General features: G+C 42.7%; 1 protein-coding gene across 5 annotated transcripts in view; it reads right to left on the bottom strand.

Moving 5' to 3' along the window:
• Positions 1–6,669: 6,669 nt before the first annotated feature.
• Positions 6,670–16,289, bottom strand: part of ndufs1 (NADH:ubiquinone oxidoreductase core subunit S1) — a 59,147-nt gene continuing 49,527 nt past the window's right edge. For all 5 annotated transcript variants that reach the window (XM_085985453.1, XM_085985454.1, XM_085985455.1 and 2 more), the window contains 3 exons: positions 15,298–15,432; positions 12,374–12,446; positions 6,670–7,169 (listed from right to left, as the gene is read on the bottom strand). In XM_085985453.1, the coding sequence (XP_085841579.1) occupies positions 7,078–7,169; positions 12,374–12,446; positions 15,298–15,432 (300 nt within the window). In that variant the 3' untranslated portion in view covers positions 6,670–7,077. The remainder of the gene's footprint in view (positions 7,170–12,373; positions 12,447–15,297; positions 15,433–16,289) is intronic.

Raw genomic sequence — 16,289 nt, 5'->3', positions numbered from 1 at the left:
ATCCAAAATTTAAATTCCAGTGTTGCAATGGCACTGTAAGTTTAAGTAACTATCCCAAATGTAAGTTAGTTTCTTTTTTGAATATTTGCCTTTTGAGCACAGTGTCTAAATTCATTCCCTTCTTTCGTTTGAGATGTTAAACTGAGGCCACATCTGCCCTCTCAGGTGGATGTCAAAGATTCCACAGCACTATTTCAAAGAAGAGCTGGTGAGTTCTCCAATATTTAACCCTCAACTTACATCACTAAAGCAGATGATTATTATTATCATAGTGCTGTTTGTGGGACCTTGCTGTCTGCAAATTGGCTGCCTCGTTTCCTACATTACAATAGTGACTGCACTTGGAAAGTACTTCATTGGTTGTATGTAAAGTGCTTTGGAATGTCATGTGGTCGTGAAAGGCGATATACAAATGCAACTTCTTTCCTTCTGACTTTCTTTCATGCTGAGGGAGGAAGGAAGCAAGCAGGGGCATATGCTTATCCTGCTGATCTGTAAGTTTTAACGGGTGAGTAATTTAACTGGACCAAGTCTTGCCTCTGTGTAAAAATAATTTTGAACAGCAGTCTAACACAGACAGCAAAATGATTTTGCTAATTAAATGCATGATTGAAGCTGTGATTTAATACCGTGTCTTAATATTACATTGAGTTATATCGAGTCTGTAGCACAGAAACAGGTCATTTGGCCCAACTGGTCTATGCTGGGGTTTATGCTTCACACGAGCCTCCTCCCACTCCTCTTCATCTAATCCTATTAGCATACCCTTCTATTTTTTTCTCCCTCATGTGCTTATCTAGATTCCCCTTAAATGCATTAATGCTATTTGCCTCACCTACTCCCTGTGGTAGCGAGCTCCACATTCTCCCCACTCTGAGTAAAGAAGTTTCTCCTGAATTCCCTATTGGATTTATTAGTGACTATCTTATATTCATGGTCCCTAGTTCTGGTTTTGCCCGCAAGTGGAAACATCTCTACGTTTAACCTATCAAACCCTTTCTAGAGAAAAGAGCCCCAGCCTGTTCAATCTTGCCTGATCGGTATAACTTTTCAGTTCTGGTATCATTCTAGTAAATCTGTTTTGCACCTTCTCTAGTGCCTCTATATCCTTTTTATAATATGGAGACCAGAACTGTGCACAGTACTCCAACTGTGGTCTAACCAAGGTTGTATACAAGTTTAACATGACTTCCCTGCTGTTCAATTCTAACCCTCTAGAAATAAACCCGTGTTTGCTTTTTTTAATGGTCTTATTAACCTACATCGCTACTTGCTTGACTTTTAAACGGCATTGCCGGCATTTAAAAAGAGTGAGCTACACTGGTAACGGTGCAATTTCCCGATGATCACTGGTATGCTACAATTTATTACCATGACGAAGCTATAGCTTCAAGATAGACGTCTGCCGAAAACAATTTTGCATCACAGATAGCATGTTTAAAACAACCTTGCATTGAATTTACAGCACAGAAACCGGCCATTCGGCCCAACTGCTCTATGCTGGTGTTTATGCTCCAAAAGAACCTACTTCATCTAACGTTATCAGCATATCTTTCTATACCTTTCTCCCTCATGTGTATCTATGCTATTCACCTCAACTACTCCTTGCGGTAGTGAGTTCTACATTCTCACCAGTCTCTGGGTAAAGAAGTTTCTCCTGAATTCCTTATTGGATTTATTAGTGACTCTTTTATATTTATGATCCCTAACTTAAGAACGTAAGAAATAGGAGGAGTAGGCCATTTGGCCCTTCGAGTCTGGTCCACCATTCAATAAGATCATGGCTGATCTTCTACCTTAATTCCACCTTCCTGCAATATCCCCATATCCCTCGGTTCCTTTTGTATCCAAAAATATAATGACTGAGCATCCACAGCCCCCTCGGGTAGAAAATGCCAAAAATTCACAACTGTTTTGAGTGAAGAAATTTCTCATCTCAGTCCTAAATGGTCGATCCCTTATTCTGAGACCGTGACCCCCTAGTTCCAGATTCCCCATCAAGGGGAAACATCCTCCAAGCATCTACCCTGTCAAGCCCCTTAAGAATTATATATGTTTCAATGAGATCACCTTTCATTCTTCTAAACTCTAGAGAATATAGGCCTAGTCTGCTCAATCTCTCCTCATAGGACAGTCCCCCCCATCCCAGGAACCAGTCTGGTGAACCGTCGTTGCACTCCCTCTATGGCAATTATATCTTTCCTTAGGTAAGGAGACCAAAATGCGCACAGTACTCCAGGTGTGGGCTCACCAGGGCCCTATATAATTGCAGTAAGACGTCTTTACTCTTGTACTCCAGTCCTTTTGTAATAGGATAACAAATGGCATGTTAGCCTTTAATTGCTTGCTGTACCTGCATGTTAACCTTCAGTGATTCATGTACAAGGACACCCAAGTCCCTCTTAATACCAACATTTCCCAATCTCTGACCATTTAAAAAATATTTTGCTTTTCTATTTTACCTACCAAAGTTGATAACTTCACATTTCTCCACATTATATTCCATCTGCCATGTTCTTGTCAACTCATTTAACCTGTCTATATCCGTTTGCAGCCTCTGTGTCCTCCTCACACTTGCTTTCCCACCTAGCTTTGTATCATCAGCAAACATGGTTACATTACACTCAGTCCCCTCATCTAAGTCATTGAAATAGATTGTAAATAGCTAAGGCCCAAGCACTGATCCTTGCGGTACCCCACTAGTTACAGCCTGTCAACTGGAAAATGACCCGTTTATTCCTACTCTGTTTTCTGTCTATTAACCAATCCTCAATCCATGCTAATATATTACCCCAATCCCATGAGCCCTAATTTTGTATAATAACCTCTTGTGTGGCACCTTATCGAATATTTTTTGAAAATCCAAAAACACATCCACAGGTTCCCCCTTATCTACCCTGCTAGTTGCAGCCTCAAAAAACTCTATTAGATTTGTCAAACACTATTTCCCTTTCATAAATCTGTGTTGACTCTGCCCAACCATATTATGACCCTGTTACTGTGTCCCTAATAATAGATTCTAGCATTTTTCCTACTACTGATGTCGGGCTAACTTGCCTATAGTTTCATTTTCTCTCTCCCAACTTTCTTGAATAGCAGGGTTACATTTGCTACCTTCCAATCGGTGAGTACCGTTGTAGAATCTAGGGAATTCTGGAAGATCAAATCCAATGCATCCATTAACTCTGTAGCCGCCTGTATTTATATAGTGCATTTAACGTAGTAAAATATCTCAAGGTGTTCTTCAGAATAGCGTAATCAGACAAAAATGGAAGCTGAGCCAAATGAGACATTAGGACAGGTGATTAAAAGCTTGGTCAAAGAGGTAGCTTTAAAGAGAGAGGTGGAGAGGTTTAGGGAGGGAATTCCAGAGCTTAATATTGACATTCTAGACTGGTTTCAGCCTATAAATCTTTTATATTCAAAGCAAAGCTGTTTCAGCAGCTGTGTAAATATTTGGTGCTGGAGACATACAACAGTCACATGAATTTCTACAGCGTTCCTCACATGCAAAGATATCTGAAAATGCTTTACAAGGTTGTGGGCAAAGAGACATTGAACCAGGGGAGGATGCGGGTGAGAATATGGTCATAGGGACGGGTCTTGAGGAGGCAACAGAAGTGCTAGGGGAGGGAGGTCCAGAGGGCACAGTGGCTTAAGGAGTGTTCAATGATGGTGGAGTGCAGAACAGGGTGCGTTGTCTGAGGCGTGGAGGCTGCATGTAGAAATGTGCAGCAGTAGGAGACTATTGAAGTTGTGTGAGGCGACACCATGGTAGTATTTGAAGGTGAAAGGCGAGCGCCTTTGACAATTCACTGGAGAGCAGGGAGTAAGTGGACCTGAACACGGATATAGGTCATGGAGTTGAACATAAGCATGACTTGCATTTCTATAGCGCCTTTCACAACCTCAGCCCGTCCTAAAACTCTTTACAGCCAATGAAGTACTTTTGAGGTGTAGCCATTGTTGCAATGTAGGAAAAGCAGCAGCCAATTTGCACACAGCAAATTGACAAAAACAGTAATGTGATATTGACCAGATAATCTGCTTTTAGTGATACTGGTTGAGGGATAAATATTGGCCAGGACTCAGAGGGAAAACTCCTCTGCTCTTCTTCAAATAGTGTCATGGGATCTTTTACGTCCACCCGAGGGGGCAGCTGGGGCTTTGGTTTGATAACTCAGCTGAAAGACAGGACTTCCGACAGTGCAGCTCTCCCCCAGTACTGCACTGGAGCGTGAGCCTAGATTTTGTGTTCAAGTCTCTGGAGTGGGACTTGAACCCACATCTTTCCGACTTGGAGGCGAGAGTGCTACCACTTAGCCACGGTTGAAGGATGCGGAGCAAAATACTTTGGATGAATTGTAGTTTGTAGAGGCAAGAAGGCCTGCCAGGAGTGTGTGGGATAAAGAGAGCATAGCGCTTTCTGCAGCAGAGGGGGAGTAGTGGCAGAGGCAGGTGAAAGAAAGTAGTGGCTGCCTAACCTGCTGCGTATTTCCAGCATTTTCTGTTTTTATTTTATGAAAGAAAGTAGTATTGGTTAATGGACCAGATAGGGGAGAGGAAGCCGAGCTCAGGTCCAGCAGTTTCAAATCTCTTGCCTTAGTGGCAGAAAGGAGATTGACCGAGTTGAGATCAGAGATGCTCCAGCCCTTTCCATCGGGGGCACATTTTCAAGAACTGCTCAACCAACACAGTAGCGCAGATCTGGAGTCCATCAATCAATTACCGCAGAGACCAGAAAGGGAGGAAATGGGGGCACCCCCAAGCATTGTAGAAGTGCAGAATGCCATCAGGTCCATGAAAAACAACAAAGCTGCCGGCTCAGATGGGATTCCAGCAGAAATCCTTAAAAAAGGTGGCCCTGAGCTCCTGACACACATACATGCCTTCCTCCTAAAAATATGGCAGCAGGAAGAAATTCCACAAGATCTCAGACGCTTTGATTGTTACTATCTTTAAAAAAGGGGAAAAGTCGGTGTGTGGTAACTACCGAGGTATCTCCCTTCTTTCTTCCACAGGAAAAATGCTTGCCCGTGTCCTTGCTAACAGACTTTTGCCGTTATCTGAGGAGGTGCTTCCGGAGTCGCAGTGTGGTTTCCGACCATCCAGAGGAACAGCTGATATGATCTTCACAGCACGTCAATTACAGGAGAAATGCCGTGAACAAAAGCAACCACTGTTCATAGCTTTCATAGACTTAACTAAACCTTTTGACACCATCCACCGCCAGACTTTATGGCATATCTTATCTAAGCTTGGTTGCCCCGATAAATTCATCTTAGTTCTGAGGCTGCTACATGACAACATGTCCGCAGCAGTTCTCAGCAGCAGCGGTTCTATTTCAGAGCCCTTTACAGTTGAGACAGGAGTAAAACAGGGCTGCATCATTGCTCCAACCCTTTTTGCAGTATTCATCTCAGTTATCCTCCATCTCATCGGCAATGATCTGCCCACCGGAATTCAAATCCTTTATCGTACTGATGGCCGACTTTTCAATCTCAACAGGCTTAAGGCCAAGAGCAAAGTCTCCATCACTACCATTATGGAGTTACAGTATGCAGATGATAACGCCATCACAGCTCTTTCCGAGCATGATCTACAAAACACCTTGAATGCTTTTTCCAGAGCCTACAAACTTCTGGGCCTCACCATGAATATAAAGAAAACCCAGGTGCTCCACCAGCCATCACCTAATCAGCTTGCAACTCCTCCCTCTATAAAGATTGATAATAACACCCTTGAAAATGTCAACACCTTTCCATATCTTGGTAGCCATTTATCCTCCAAAGCTGACATTGATTCTGAAATCCATCACCGCCTGAGTTGTGCAAGTGCAGCCTTTTCTAAACTGAGGAGGAGAGTCTTTGAAAATCATGACCTCCAAGTCCAAACTAAAATTCTTGTATACAAAGCCATCATCCTTCCCACCCTTTTATATGGAGCTGAAACCTGGACTACGTACAGTAGACGTCTCAAAGCCTTAGAGCAATACCACCAACGCTCTCTACGCAAAATCTTGAGGGTCAGCTGGGAGGACAAGCGTACCAACTGGAATATACTTGAAGAGGCCAATATCTACAGCATCACTACGCTTATCATGCAGCATCAACTCCGATGGATTGGACATGTCATTCGCATGTCAGACTCACGTCTCCCAAAACAGGTTCTGTACTCCCAGTTGAAGGAAGGGCAGAGGTCTCCTGGTGGTCAAAAGAAGCGTTACAAAGATAACATCAAAGTAATCCTTAAAATGTTCCATATCGATATTAATAACTGGGAGGAAATCGCACTGGACAGAGACAATTGGAGAAAATACATCCACAACGGTGCCGCACTACATGAAAAGAATCTCCAGCGTGCCGTTGAGGATAAACGCCAGTGCCGTAAGGAGAGACAACAACTTAAGACCCATACTCCAGTCACTACCAATAGTCTTACATGCCCACACTGTAGTAGAGTCTGTGGATCTCGGATTGGCCTCCACAGCCACCTGAAGACCCACAAGTAGATGATTGATGAAGGACATACCATACTCGAATTCGAGTGGTCGCCGATGATGATGATGACATCTACCACTGGATGAATGTCAGATACCAGTTATGTTGCACGATACCAATGATGTAGGATATTCACCACCCAGTCACACAAATAACCCATTGCACTGGCTTCACCCTTATGGTATAGATTTATTTCCTGTAAAAACCTGGTAGGAGTGATACAAGAGCTGCTGTTGTCCTTGGGGAGGTCTTATAAACACATGAAAATCATAAATGGCTTGAACACAAGAATCGGCATAATCACAAGCTTATTACAGTCCGATTACCATACTAAACTATTTGAGTTTCTTGTGGAAGTTTATATTATTTTACATGACTTAGTGTAGCATGTAGCTAGGCAGAGTGCAACTTGTATTTTTCCCCACATTGAGCAGCATACAGCTTTGCTTATAACGTTGTAAGTATACGGCCAGGTGTGAATTCAGTGTTCATTGGAGGCCTGTCTTTCACACAGTTATGCAGAATTCAGCTACAGCAGCACAGCACGGATGGTTTGAGGTCATTCTGTCAGTGTGCGTTAGCAGATGGAAGGCTCCTCCACCGCGCTGGCTCCTTCCGTAACCGCTTTGACGCACTTTGCCATCGTCTGGGAAGCTCTGCTGATTGGATCTGTAGGAAAAGGGAAACGGCAACAGGAAAGGCTTTAGAGGATCTTAAACGAGTCCTGGTTCCTGCTGAAACCTGTTGCACAAATACAGTGGAACCTGTTCACTGCAGCAATCAACATACAATATTAAGCAAGTTTCTTAACAAAACATGCCAACCCACAAACACAATGCTGTTATTGAGGATCTCCCCCTTAAATCACAGAATCACAGAAACCCCACAGTGCAGATAGAGGCCATTTCGGCCCATCGAGCCTGCACCGACACATATCCCACCCGATCCCCGTAACCCCTACACCAACACATATCCCAGTAACCCCACGTATTATATCCCAGTAACCCCACGTATTTAATCCCCCTAACACTAAGGGTCAATTTATCATAGCCAATCAACCTAACCCGCACATCTTTGGACTGTGGGAAGAAACCGGAGCACCCGGAGAAAACCCACGCAAACACGGGGAGAATGTGCAAACTCCACACGAAGGTTGTGGCTCCAACCTGCATGACAGGATTTGAGCATATAAAATCGGTGAGGGTTATCCAGGGTTTGATCTAATAGCCATTACAGAGACATGGTTGCAAGGTGGCCAAGGTTGGGAACTAAATGTTCCAGGGTACTTGATGTTTTGAAAAGACAGGCAGAATGGAAAAGGAGGGGGAGTAGCCCTGATAATAAAGGATGACATAAGGACAGTAGCGAGAAAGGATCTCAGCTCGGAAGATCAGGAAGTAGAATCAGTATGGGTGGAGATAAGGAATAACAAGGGGCAGAAAACACTGGTAGGAGTAGTATATAGGCCCCCTAACAGTAGCTATACTGTTGGACAGAATATTAAGAAATAGTAGGAGATTGCAACAAAGGTAATGCAATAATCTTGGGGGACTTTAATCTTCATATAGACTGGACAAATCAAATTGGCAAAGGTAGTCTGGAGGACGAGTTCATGGAATGCATTCGGGACAGTTTCCTGAAACAATATCTCATGGAACCAACCAGCGAACAGGCTATTTTAGATCTTGTATTGTGCAATGTGACAGGGTTAATTAGCTATCTCATAGTAAAGGATCTTCTGTGGCAGAATGATCATAATATTTCACCTTAATTTTGAGAATGACTTGCCCAAGTCTGAAATTAGAGTCTTAAACTTAAATAAAGCCAATTACATAGGTATGAGGGGCAAGTTGGCTACGGTAGATTGGAAAAATAGATTAAAAGGTATGGCGGTAGATAAGCAGTGGCTAGCATTTAAATAAATATTTCATAATTCTCAACAAAAATACATTCCATTGAGAAACAAAAACTCCACAGGAAAAGTGATCCAACCGTGGCTAACTAAAGAAGTTAAGGATAGCATTAGATTGAAAGAAGCAGCTTATAATGTTGCAAATAATAATAGTAAGCCTGAGGATTGGGAGAGTTTCAGAAACCAGCAAAGATTGACCAAAAAACTGATAAAAAGGAAAAAAACAATGTGAGAGAAAACTAGCAAGAAATATAAAAGCAGATTGTAAGAGTTTCTACAAGTATGTAGAAAGGAAAAGAGTAGCAAAAGTAAACATTGGTCCCTTAAGAAGCTGAGACAGGAGAAATTATTATGGAGAATAAGGAAATGGCAGAAACGTTAAACAAATATTTTGTATCTGTCTTCACAGTAGAAGACACAAAAAGCATAACAAAAATGGTGGGGAACCAAGGGTTTAATGAGGGTGAGGAACTTAACGTAATTAATATAAGTAGAGAAAAAGTACTAGAGAAACTAATGGGACTAAAAGCCGACAAATCCCCTGCACCTGACAGCCTACATCCTAGGGTTCTAAAAGAGGTGGCTGAAGAGATAGTGTGTGCATTGGTTTTGATCTTCCAAAATTCCCTAGATTCTGGAATGGTCCCAGCGGATTGGAAGGTCGCAAATGTAACACCGCTATTCAAGAAAGGAGGGAGAGAAAAAACCGGGAACTATAGGCCAGTTACTGACATCAGTCAATGGAAAAATGCTGGAATCCATCGTTAAGGAAGTGGTATCAAGTCACTTAGAAAATCATAACGTGATTAGGCAGAGTCAACATGGTTTTATGAAAGGGAAATCGTGTTTGACAAATTTATTAGAGTTTTTTGAGGATGTAACTAGCAGGGTAGATAAAGGGGAACCAGTGGATGTAGTATATTTGGATTTCCAGAAGGCATTTGATAAGGTGCCACATAAAAGGTTACTGCACAAGATTAGGGCTCATGGGGTTGGGGGCAATATAGTAGCATGGATAGAGGATTGGTTAACCAACAGAAAATAGGGATAAACTGATTTTTTTCAGGTTGGCAGGCTGTAACTAGTGAGGTTCCGCAAGGATCAGTGTTGGGGGCTCAGCTATTTACAATCTATATTAATGACCTAGATGAAGGGACCGAGTGTAATGTATCCAAGTTTGCTGCTGATACAAAGCTAGGTGGGACAGTAAGCTGTGAGAACACAAAAAGTCTGCAAAGGGATATAGATAGACTAAGTGAATGGGCAGTAAGGTGGCAGATGGAGTATAATGTAGGGAAATGTGATGTTATTCACTTTGGTAGGAAGAATAGAAAAACAATATTTTTTAAATGGTGAGAAACTTTCAAATGTTGGGTGTTCAGAGAGATTTGGGTGTCCTCGTGCAAGAAACACAGAAAGCTAGCATGCAGGTACAGCAAGCAATAAGGAAGGCAAATGGCATGTTGGCCTTTATTGCAAGGGGGTTGGAGTATAAGAGTAAAGAAGTCTTGCTACAATTGTACAGGGCCTTGGTGAGACCACACCTGGAGTACTGTGCACAGTTTTGGTCTCCTTATCTAAAGAAGGATATATTTGCCTTGGAGGCGGTGCAACAAAGGTTCACTAGATTGATTCCTGGGATGAGAGGGCTGTCCTATGATGAGAGATTGTGTAGAATGGGCCTGTACTCTCTGGAGTTTAGAAGAATGAGAGGTGATCTCATTGAAACATTCAAGATTCTGAAGGGAATTGACAGGGTAAATGTTGAGAGGTTCTTTCCCCTGGTTGGAGAGTCTAGAACTAGGGGAGATAGTCTCAGGATAAGGGGTAGGCCATTTAAGACCGAGATGAGGAAGCATTTCTTTACTCAGAAGGTTGTGAATCTTTGGAATTCTCTGCCCCAGAGGGCTGTGAATGCTGAGTCCTTGAGTATATTCAAGGCTGAAAGAGATAGATTTTTGGACTCGAGGGGAATCAAGGGATATGGAGATCGGGTGGTGAAGTGGAGTTGAGATCGATGATCAGCCATGATCTTATTGAATGGTGGAGCAGGCTTGAGGGGCCATATGGCCTACTCCTGTTCTTATTTCTTATGTTCTCAAACAATGATGTGGGTGCCACATACAGCCCCCGCGCCCTGACAATCTGACCTTCAAAGCCCAGGCAATTCAGTTCTATATACACTTGGATTTCTCACAGGCTGGTTTTGTCCAGTGTGAATTTTGGATGTTTGGAAAGGGCTGTTGCCTCACTGGTGGATATATCCTAATTCAAAGCCACAGCACCTTCAGGTATATTTGCAGATTAAGTGAAACAAGGAAATAAACTTAAATCTTTGGCTCCCTGAGGCTCCATGGTGTTAGTCTATTGTCTTCTGGGTCCATAAAGACTTGGTCACTTCTAATCTAGGCTAGCACTCCAGTGCAGTGCTGCATTGTTGGAGTTGTTTCAATGGTTCTATGGCACTATTTGAACAGCAGGTGTCCTGGCCAACATTCCTCCCTCGATCAACTGATCATCTCAATGCTGCTTGTGGGATCTTACTGTGCACAACATGGTACCATGTTTGCTAAAATAACAGACACTTCACTTCATGGTAATTCATTCTCTGCAGTGCCTCGATACATATCTGAATTGTGATAAGGTGCTATATGAATGCAAGTCTTTCTTTCATTGCGTAATGTTTGCGCTGTGTTTATCCATACCATTGTCACCTCCAGACGCAACTATTCCAATGCACTCCTGGCCTCCCTCCCATCGTTCACCCTCAATAAACTTCAGCTCATCCAAAACTTTGCTGCCCCTGTGCTCGTTGATCAACATTGGCTCTCGCTCCCTCAAATTTAAAATTCTCATTCTTGTTTTCAAATCCGATCGTGGCCTTGCCTCTTCCTATCTCTGTAATCTTCTTCAGCCCTACAACCCTCCGCGAACTCTGTGTTCCTCCAATTCTGGCTCCTTGTGCATCCCTTCGCCCCATTCGTGGTAGCCGTGCCTTCAACTGTCTAGGCCCTAAGCTTGGGAATTCCCTCCCTAAACCCCTCTGCCTCTACACCTCCCTCTCCTCCTTCAAGGCTCTTCTTAAAACCCATCTCTATGACCAAGATTTGAGCCATCCCTCCTATTATCTTCTCCTTTAGCTCGTGTCGATTTTTCTGATTGCGCTTCTATGAAGCGCCTTGGGACCTTTTTCTATGTTAAAGGAAATGAATATATGAACATATAAATGAAAGTTGTGAGTCATGTGACTGAGCTATTTATGCATACTTGTAAATCTTCATAAAAGTATTTTTTTAATGCCATAACTTGTGCAACAATATATTAAAACAGAATAGTACACAACTAATGAGAATGGCCTTTATTGCAAGGGGGTTGAAGTACAAGAGTAAGGAAGTCTTGCTGCAATTGTACAGGGCTCTGGTGAGACCACACCTGGAGTACTGTGCACAGTTTTGATCTCCGTATAAGGAAGGATATACTTGCCTTGGAGGCGGTGCAACAAATGTTCTCTAGATTGATTCCTGGGGTGAGAGGGCTGTCCTATGATGAGAGATTGTGTTGAATGGGCCTGTACTCTCTGGAGTTTAGAAGATTGAGAGGTGATCTCATTGAAACATACAAGATTCTGAGAGGGCTTGACAGGGTAGATGCTGAGAGGTTGTTTCCCCTGGCTGGAGTGTCTATAACTAGGGGGGGCAGAGTCACAGGATGGGGTGGGAAAGTGGAGTTGAGGTCAAAGATCAGCCATGATCTTATTGAATGATGGAGCAGGCTTGAAGGGCCTTATGGCCTACTCTTGCTCCTATTTCTTATGTCCTTACGTTATTAAGCACAACTACTACTGGTAAATAGCACATTTAACCTGTTAATCCAAGACGGAACTCTCTGCATTTTATCCTTATATGAGCACAATTATCATTGGTTCCCAAACACTATCCCAGTCAATATTCCAGTAACATACCAGTCATGTAAAAATCTTTAATTGTAAGTTGGGGTGGAATAAGTGGTTCAGTTAGGATCTTTTGATTCACCAGCTGTAATAAAGCAGAGAAAATAGTCAGAGGCAGTTAAAAAGGAATGCCTGGAGGAATGGAACAAAACAGAAGAATAACATTAATTAATAGAAATGAATATACACTTCACCACTCTAGCAGCATAATTTTAAAAACATTCTCCAAGCACCAAGTCCTGCTCACCGATCACATACGAACATACGAATTAGGAGCAGCAGTAGACCACTCGGCCCTTCGAGCCTGCTCCGCCATTCAATAAGATCATGGCTGATCCGATTACTCCACATTCCCACCTACCCCAGATAACTTTTCACCCCCTTGCTTACCAAGAATCTAGCTACCTCTGCCTTAAAAATATTCAAAAACTCTGCTTCCACCGCCCTCTGAGGAAGAGAGTTCCAAAGACTCACGACCCTCTGAGAAAAAATTTCTCCTCATCACTGTCTTAAATGGGCGACCCCTTATTTTTAACAGTGACCCCTAGTTCTAGATTCTCCCACAAGAGGAAACATCCTCTCCACATCCACCCTGTCCAGACCCCTCAGGATCCTATATGTTTCAATCAAGTCACCTCTTACTCTTCTAAACTCCAGCGGATACAAGCCTAGCCTGTCCAACCTTTCCTCATAAGACAAGCCGCCCATTCCAGGTATTAGTCTAGTAAACCTTCTCTGAACTGCTTCCAACGCATTTATATCCTTCCTTAAATAATGAGACCAATACTGTACACAGTACTCCAGATGTGGTCTCACCAATGCCCTGTATCATCGTCTTAGGCAGTCCCTCGGAACCGAAGATGACTTGCTTCCACATTAAAAATGAGTTCTCGGGTGACTGAGGAGTCCAATGTGGGACCTACAGTCTCTGTCACAGGTGGGGCAGACAGTGATTGAAGGGGCGGGTGGGATGGGGTGCTTGGGTTGACGTGCACTCCTTCCGCTGTTTACGCTTGGCCTGTATGCCCTGTATAATTGAAGCATAACCTCCCAACTTTTGTATTCAATTCCCCTCGCAATAAACGATAACATTCTATATTAGTTTTCCTAATTACTTGCTGTATCTGCATAGTAACGTTTTGCGATTCATGCACTAGCACACCCAGATCCCTCTGCATCTCAGAGCTCTGCAATCTCTCACCATTTAGATAATATGCTTCTTTTTTATTCCTCCTGCCAAGATGGACAACTTCACATTTTCCCACATTATACTCCATTTGCTAGTTCTTTGCCCACTCGCTTAACCTATCTATATTCCTTTGTAGCCTCCTTATGTCCTCTTCACAATTTACTTTCCTACCTATCTTTGTGTCATCAGCAAATTTAGCAACCATACCTTCAGTCCCTTCATCCAAGTCATTTATATAAATTGTAAAAAGTTGAGGTCCCAGCACTGATCCCTGTGGCACACCACTCATTATATCTTGCCAATCAGAAAATGACCCATTTATGCCTACTCTCCGTTTCCTGTTAGCTAGCCAATCTTCTATCCATGCCAATATGTTACCCCCTACACCATGAGCTTTTATTTTCCGTATTAACCTTTGATGTGGCACCTTATCAAATACCTTCTGGAAATCTAAGTACAGTACATCCACCGGTTCCCCTTTATCCACAGCACATGTTACTTCCTCAAAAAACTCCAATAAATTGGTTAAACATGATTTCCCTTGCACAAAACCATGTTGACTCTGCCTGATTACTTTGAACTTTTCTAAGTGCCCTGGAATAACGTCTTTAATAATAGCTTCTAACATCTTCCCTATGACAGATGTTAAGCTCACTGGCCTGTAGTTTCCTGCTTTCTGTCTCCTTCCCTTTTTGAAAAAAGGAGTTACATTCGCTATTTTCCAATCTAATGGAACCTTCCCCAAATCTAGGGAATTTTGGAAAATTAAAACCAACGCATCAACGATCTCACTAGCCACTTCTTTTAAGACCCTAGGATGAAGTCCATCAGGACCTGGGGACTTGTCAGCCCGCAACTCCAACAATTTGCTCAGTACCACTTCCCTGGTGATTATAATTTTCTTGAGTTCCTCCCTCCCTTCCATTTCCTGATTTACAGCTATTTCTGGGATGTTACTTGTATCCTCTATAGTGAAGACCGATGCAAAATACCTGTTCAATTCAACTGCCATTTCCTTATTTTCCATTATTAATTCCCTAGACTCACTTTTTATAGGACCAACGCTCACTTTGTTAACTCTTTTTTCTTTTAAAAATATCTATAGAAACTCTTACTATCTGTTTTTATATTTCTAGCTAGCTTTCTCTCGTACTCTAATTTTTCTCTCCTTATTAATCATTCTTTGCTGTTTTTTATATTCTGTCCAATCTTCTGACCTGCCACCCATATTTTTCTTTAAGTTTAATACTATCTTTAACTTTTTTTAGTTAACCACGGATGGTGGGTCCTCCCCTTGGAATTTTTCTTTCTTGTTGGAATGTATATATTCTGTGTATTTTGAAATATCCCCTTAAATGTCTGCCACTGCAACTCTATTGACCTATCCCTTAACCCCAGTTCTCGGTGACCTACATCATCCCCATACGCCTCAAATGTTAAATTCTCATGACCTCGTCTCTCCTTATATCTGTAACCTTCTGCAGCCCTACAACCCTTATGAGAACTCTGCTTTCCTCCAACTTTGGCCCTAGTACATCCCTCACTTGCTTCACCCCACCGTTGGCTGCCATTCCTTCAGCCATCTAGGCCCTATGCTTTGGAATTGCCTGCCTAAACATCTCTGCTTCTCGACCTCTCTCCTCCTTTAAGACGCTTCTTAACACCCACCTCCTAAACCCAGCTTTTCGAAGTGTGTTTATACAACAATGTGTAAACTCTCCAAGGTTAATAGTGAAGTCTCACTGACCTTTGTAAGTTCGTTTGCCTGTTTGAAAAAGTTGGCCTCCTCTACATCATTGTAGCAGATCAGGTTAGGAGATATCTCAGCCAGCCTGTCACGGACCTCATCCAGAGTATCGTATGGAAGTGTCATACCAGCCACCTGAGGAGGGACAATGCATTAGGGACACAGGAGACCACGTTTTCAAATTCAAATGAAACCACCACTGTTCTATTTTCAATGGTCAGCCCCTGTTTAGAAACTCAGTCTGGGTAAATATGAAGGACTCATAAGGTTTCGAACTGAAAACAAACAAAGAGTTTTCATGCAGATTCTCCTAATGGTTCAAAAGGATAAGTATACCATACAGTGTTGTACTGAACCATGCAGATCAGGAAGATAAATTCCAGGCTTGATCCCTGGTGTCAGCCGTGGCTCAAAGCCCACTCCAAAGACTTGAGCACAAAGTCTACACTGACTCTCCAGTGCAGTACAGAGGGAGTGCTGCACTGTTGGAGGTGCTGTCTTTTGGATGAGACATTAAACCATGGCCCCGTCTGCCCTCTCAGGTGAATGTAAAAGATCCCACGGCACTATTTCGAAGAAGAGCAGGGTGGTATCCTGGCCAACATTTATCCCTCAACCAACATAATTAAAAACAGATGATCTGGTCATTATCATACTGCTATTTGTGGGAGCTTGCTGTACACAAATTGGTTGCCGCGTGTCTTGCATTACAACAGTGATGTCCTGAGGTTGTGAAAGGCGCTATATTAATGCAAGTCTTTCTTTTTATAAATGATACGCTCTCCGCAGTCAACAGTGCGTTTCATTACGGAATTATGTCAACTTGGCTCAGTTAAGAGTCAGAAGGTGGTGGATTAAAGACTCACTCCAGATTGGACAGCTGTGTTCTGAAGAGCATGACACCCACCATCAATTTGAGAAATGATTGGCGGATGCTACAAGAGCAAGCATCGGCGCCAAAATGGCCATACTCAAGTGGCCAGTCTAGGATA

This window comes from Somniosus microcephalus, chromosome 4 (genome assembly GCF_052327205.1).
Source record: "Somniosus microcephalus isolate GS21.2 chromosome 4, FLI_Smic_1.0, whole genome shotgun sequence".
Lineage (NCBI taxonomy): Eukaryota > Metazoa > Chordata > Chondrichthyes > Squaliformes > Somniosidae > Somniosus > Somniosus microcephalus.
Note: the sequence above shows the minus strand (reverse complement) of the source record. Positions and strands in the feature narration are given on the sequence as shown.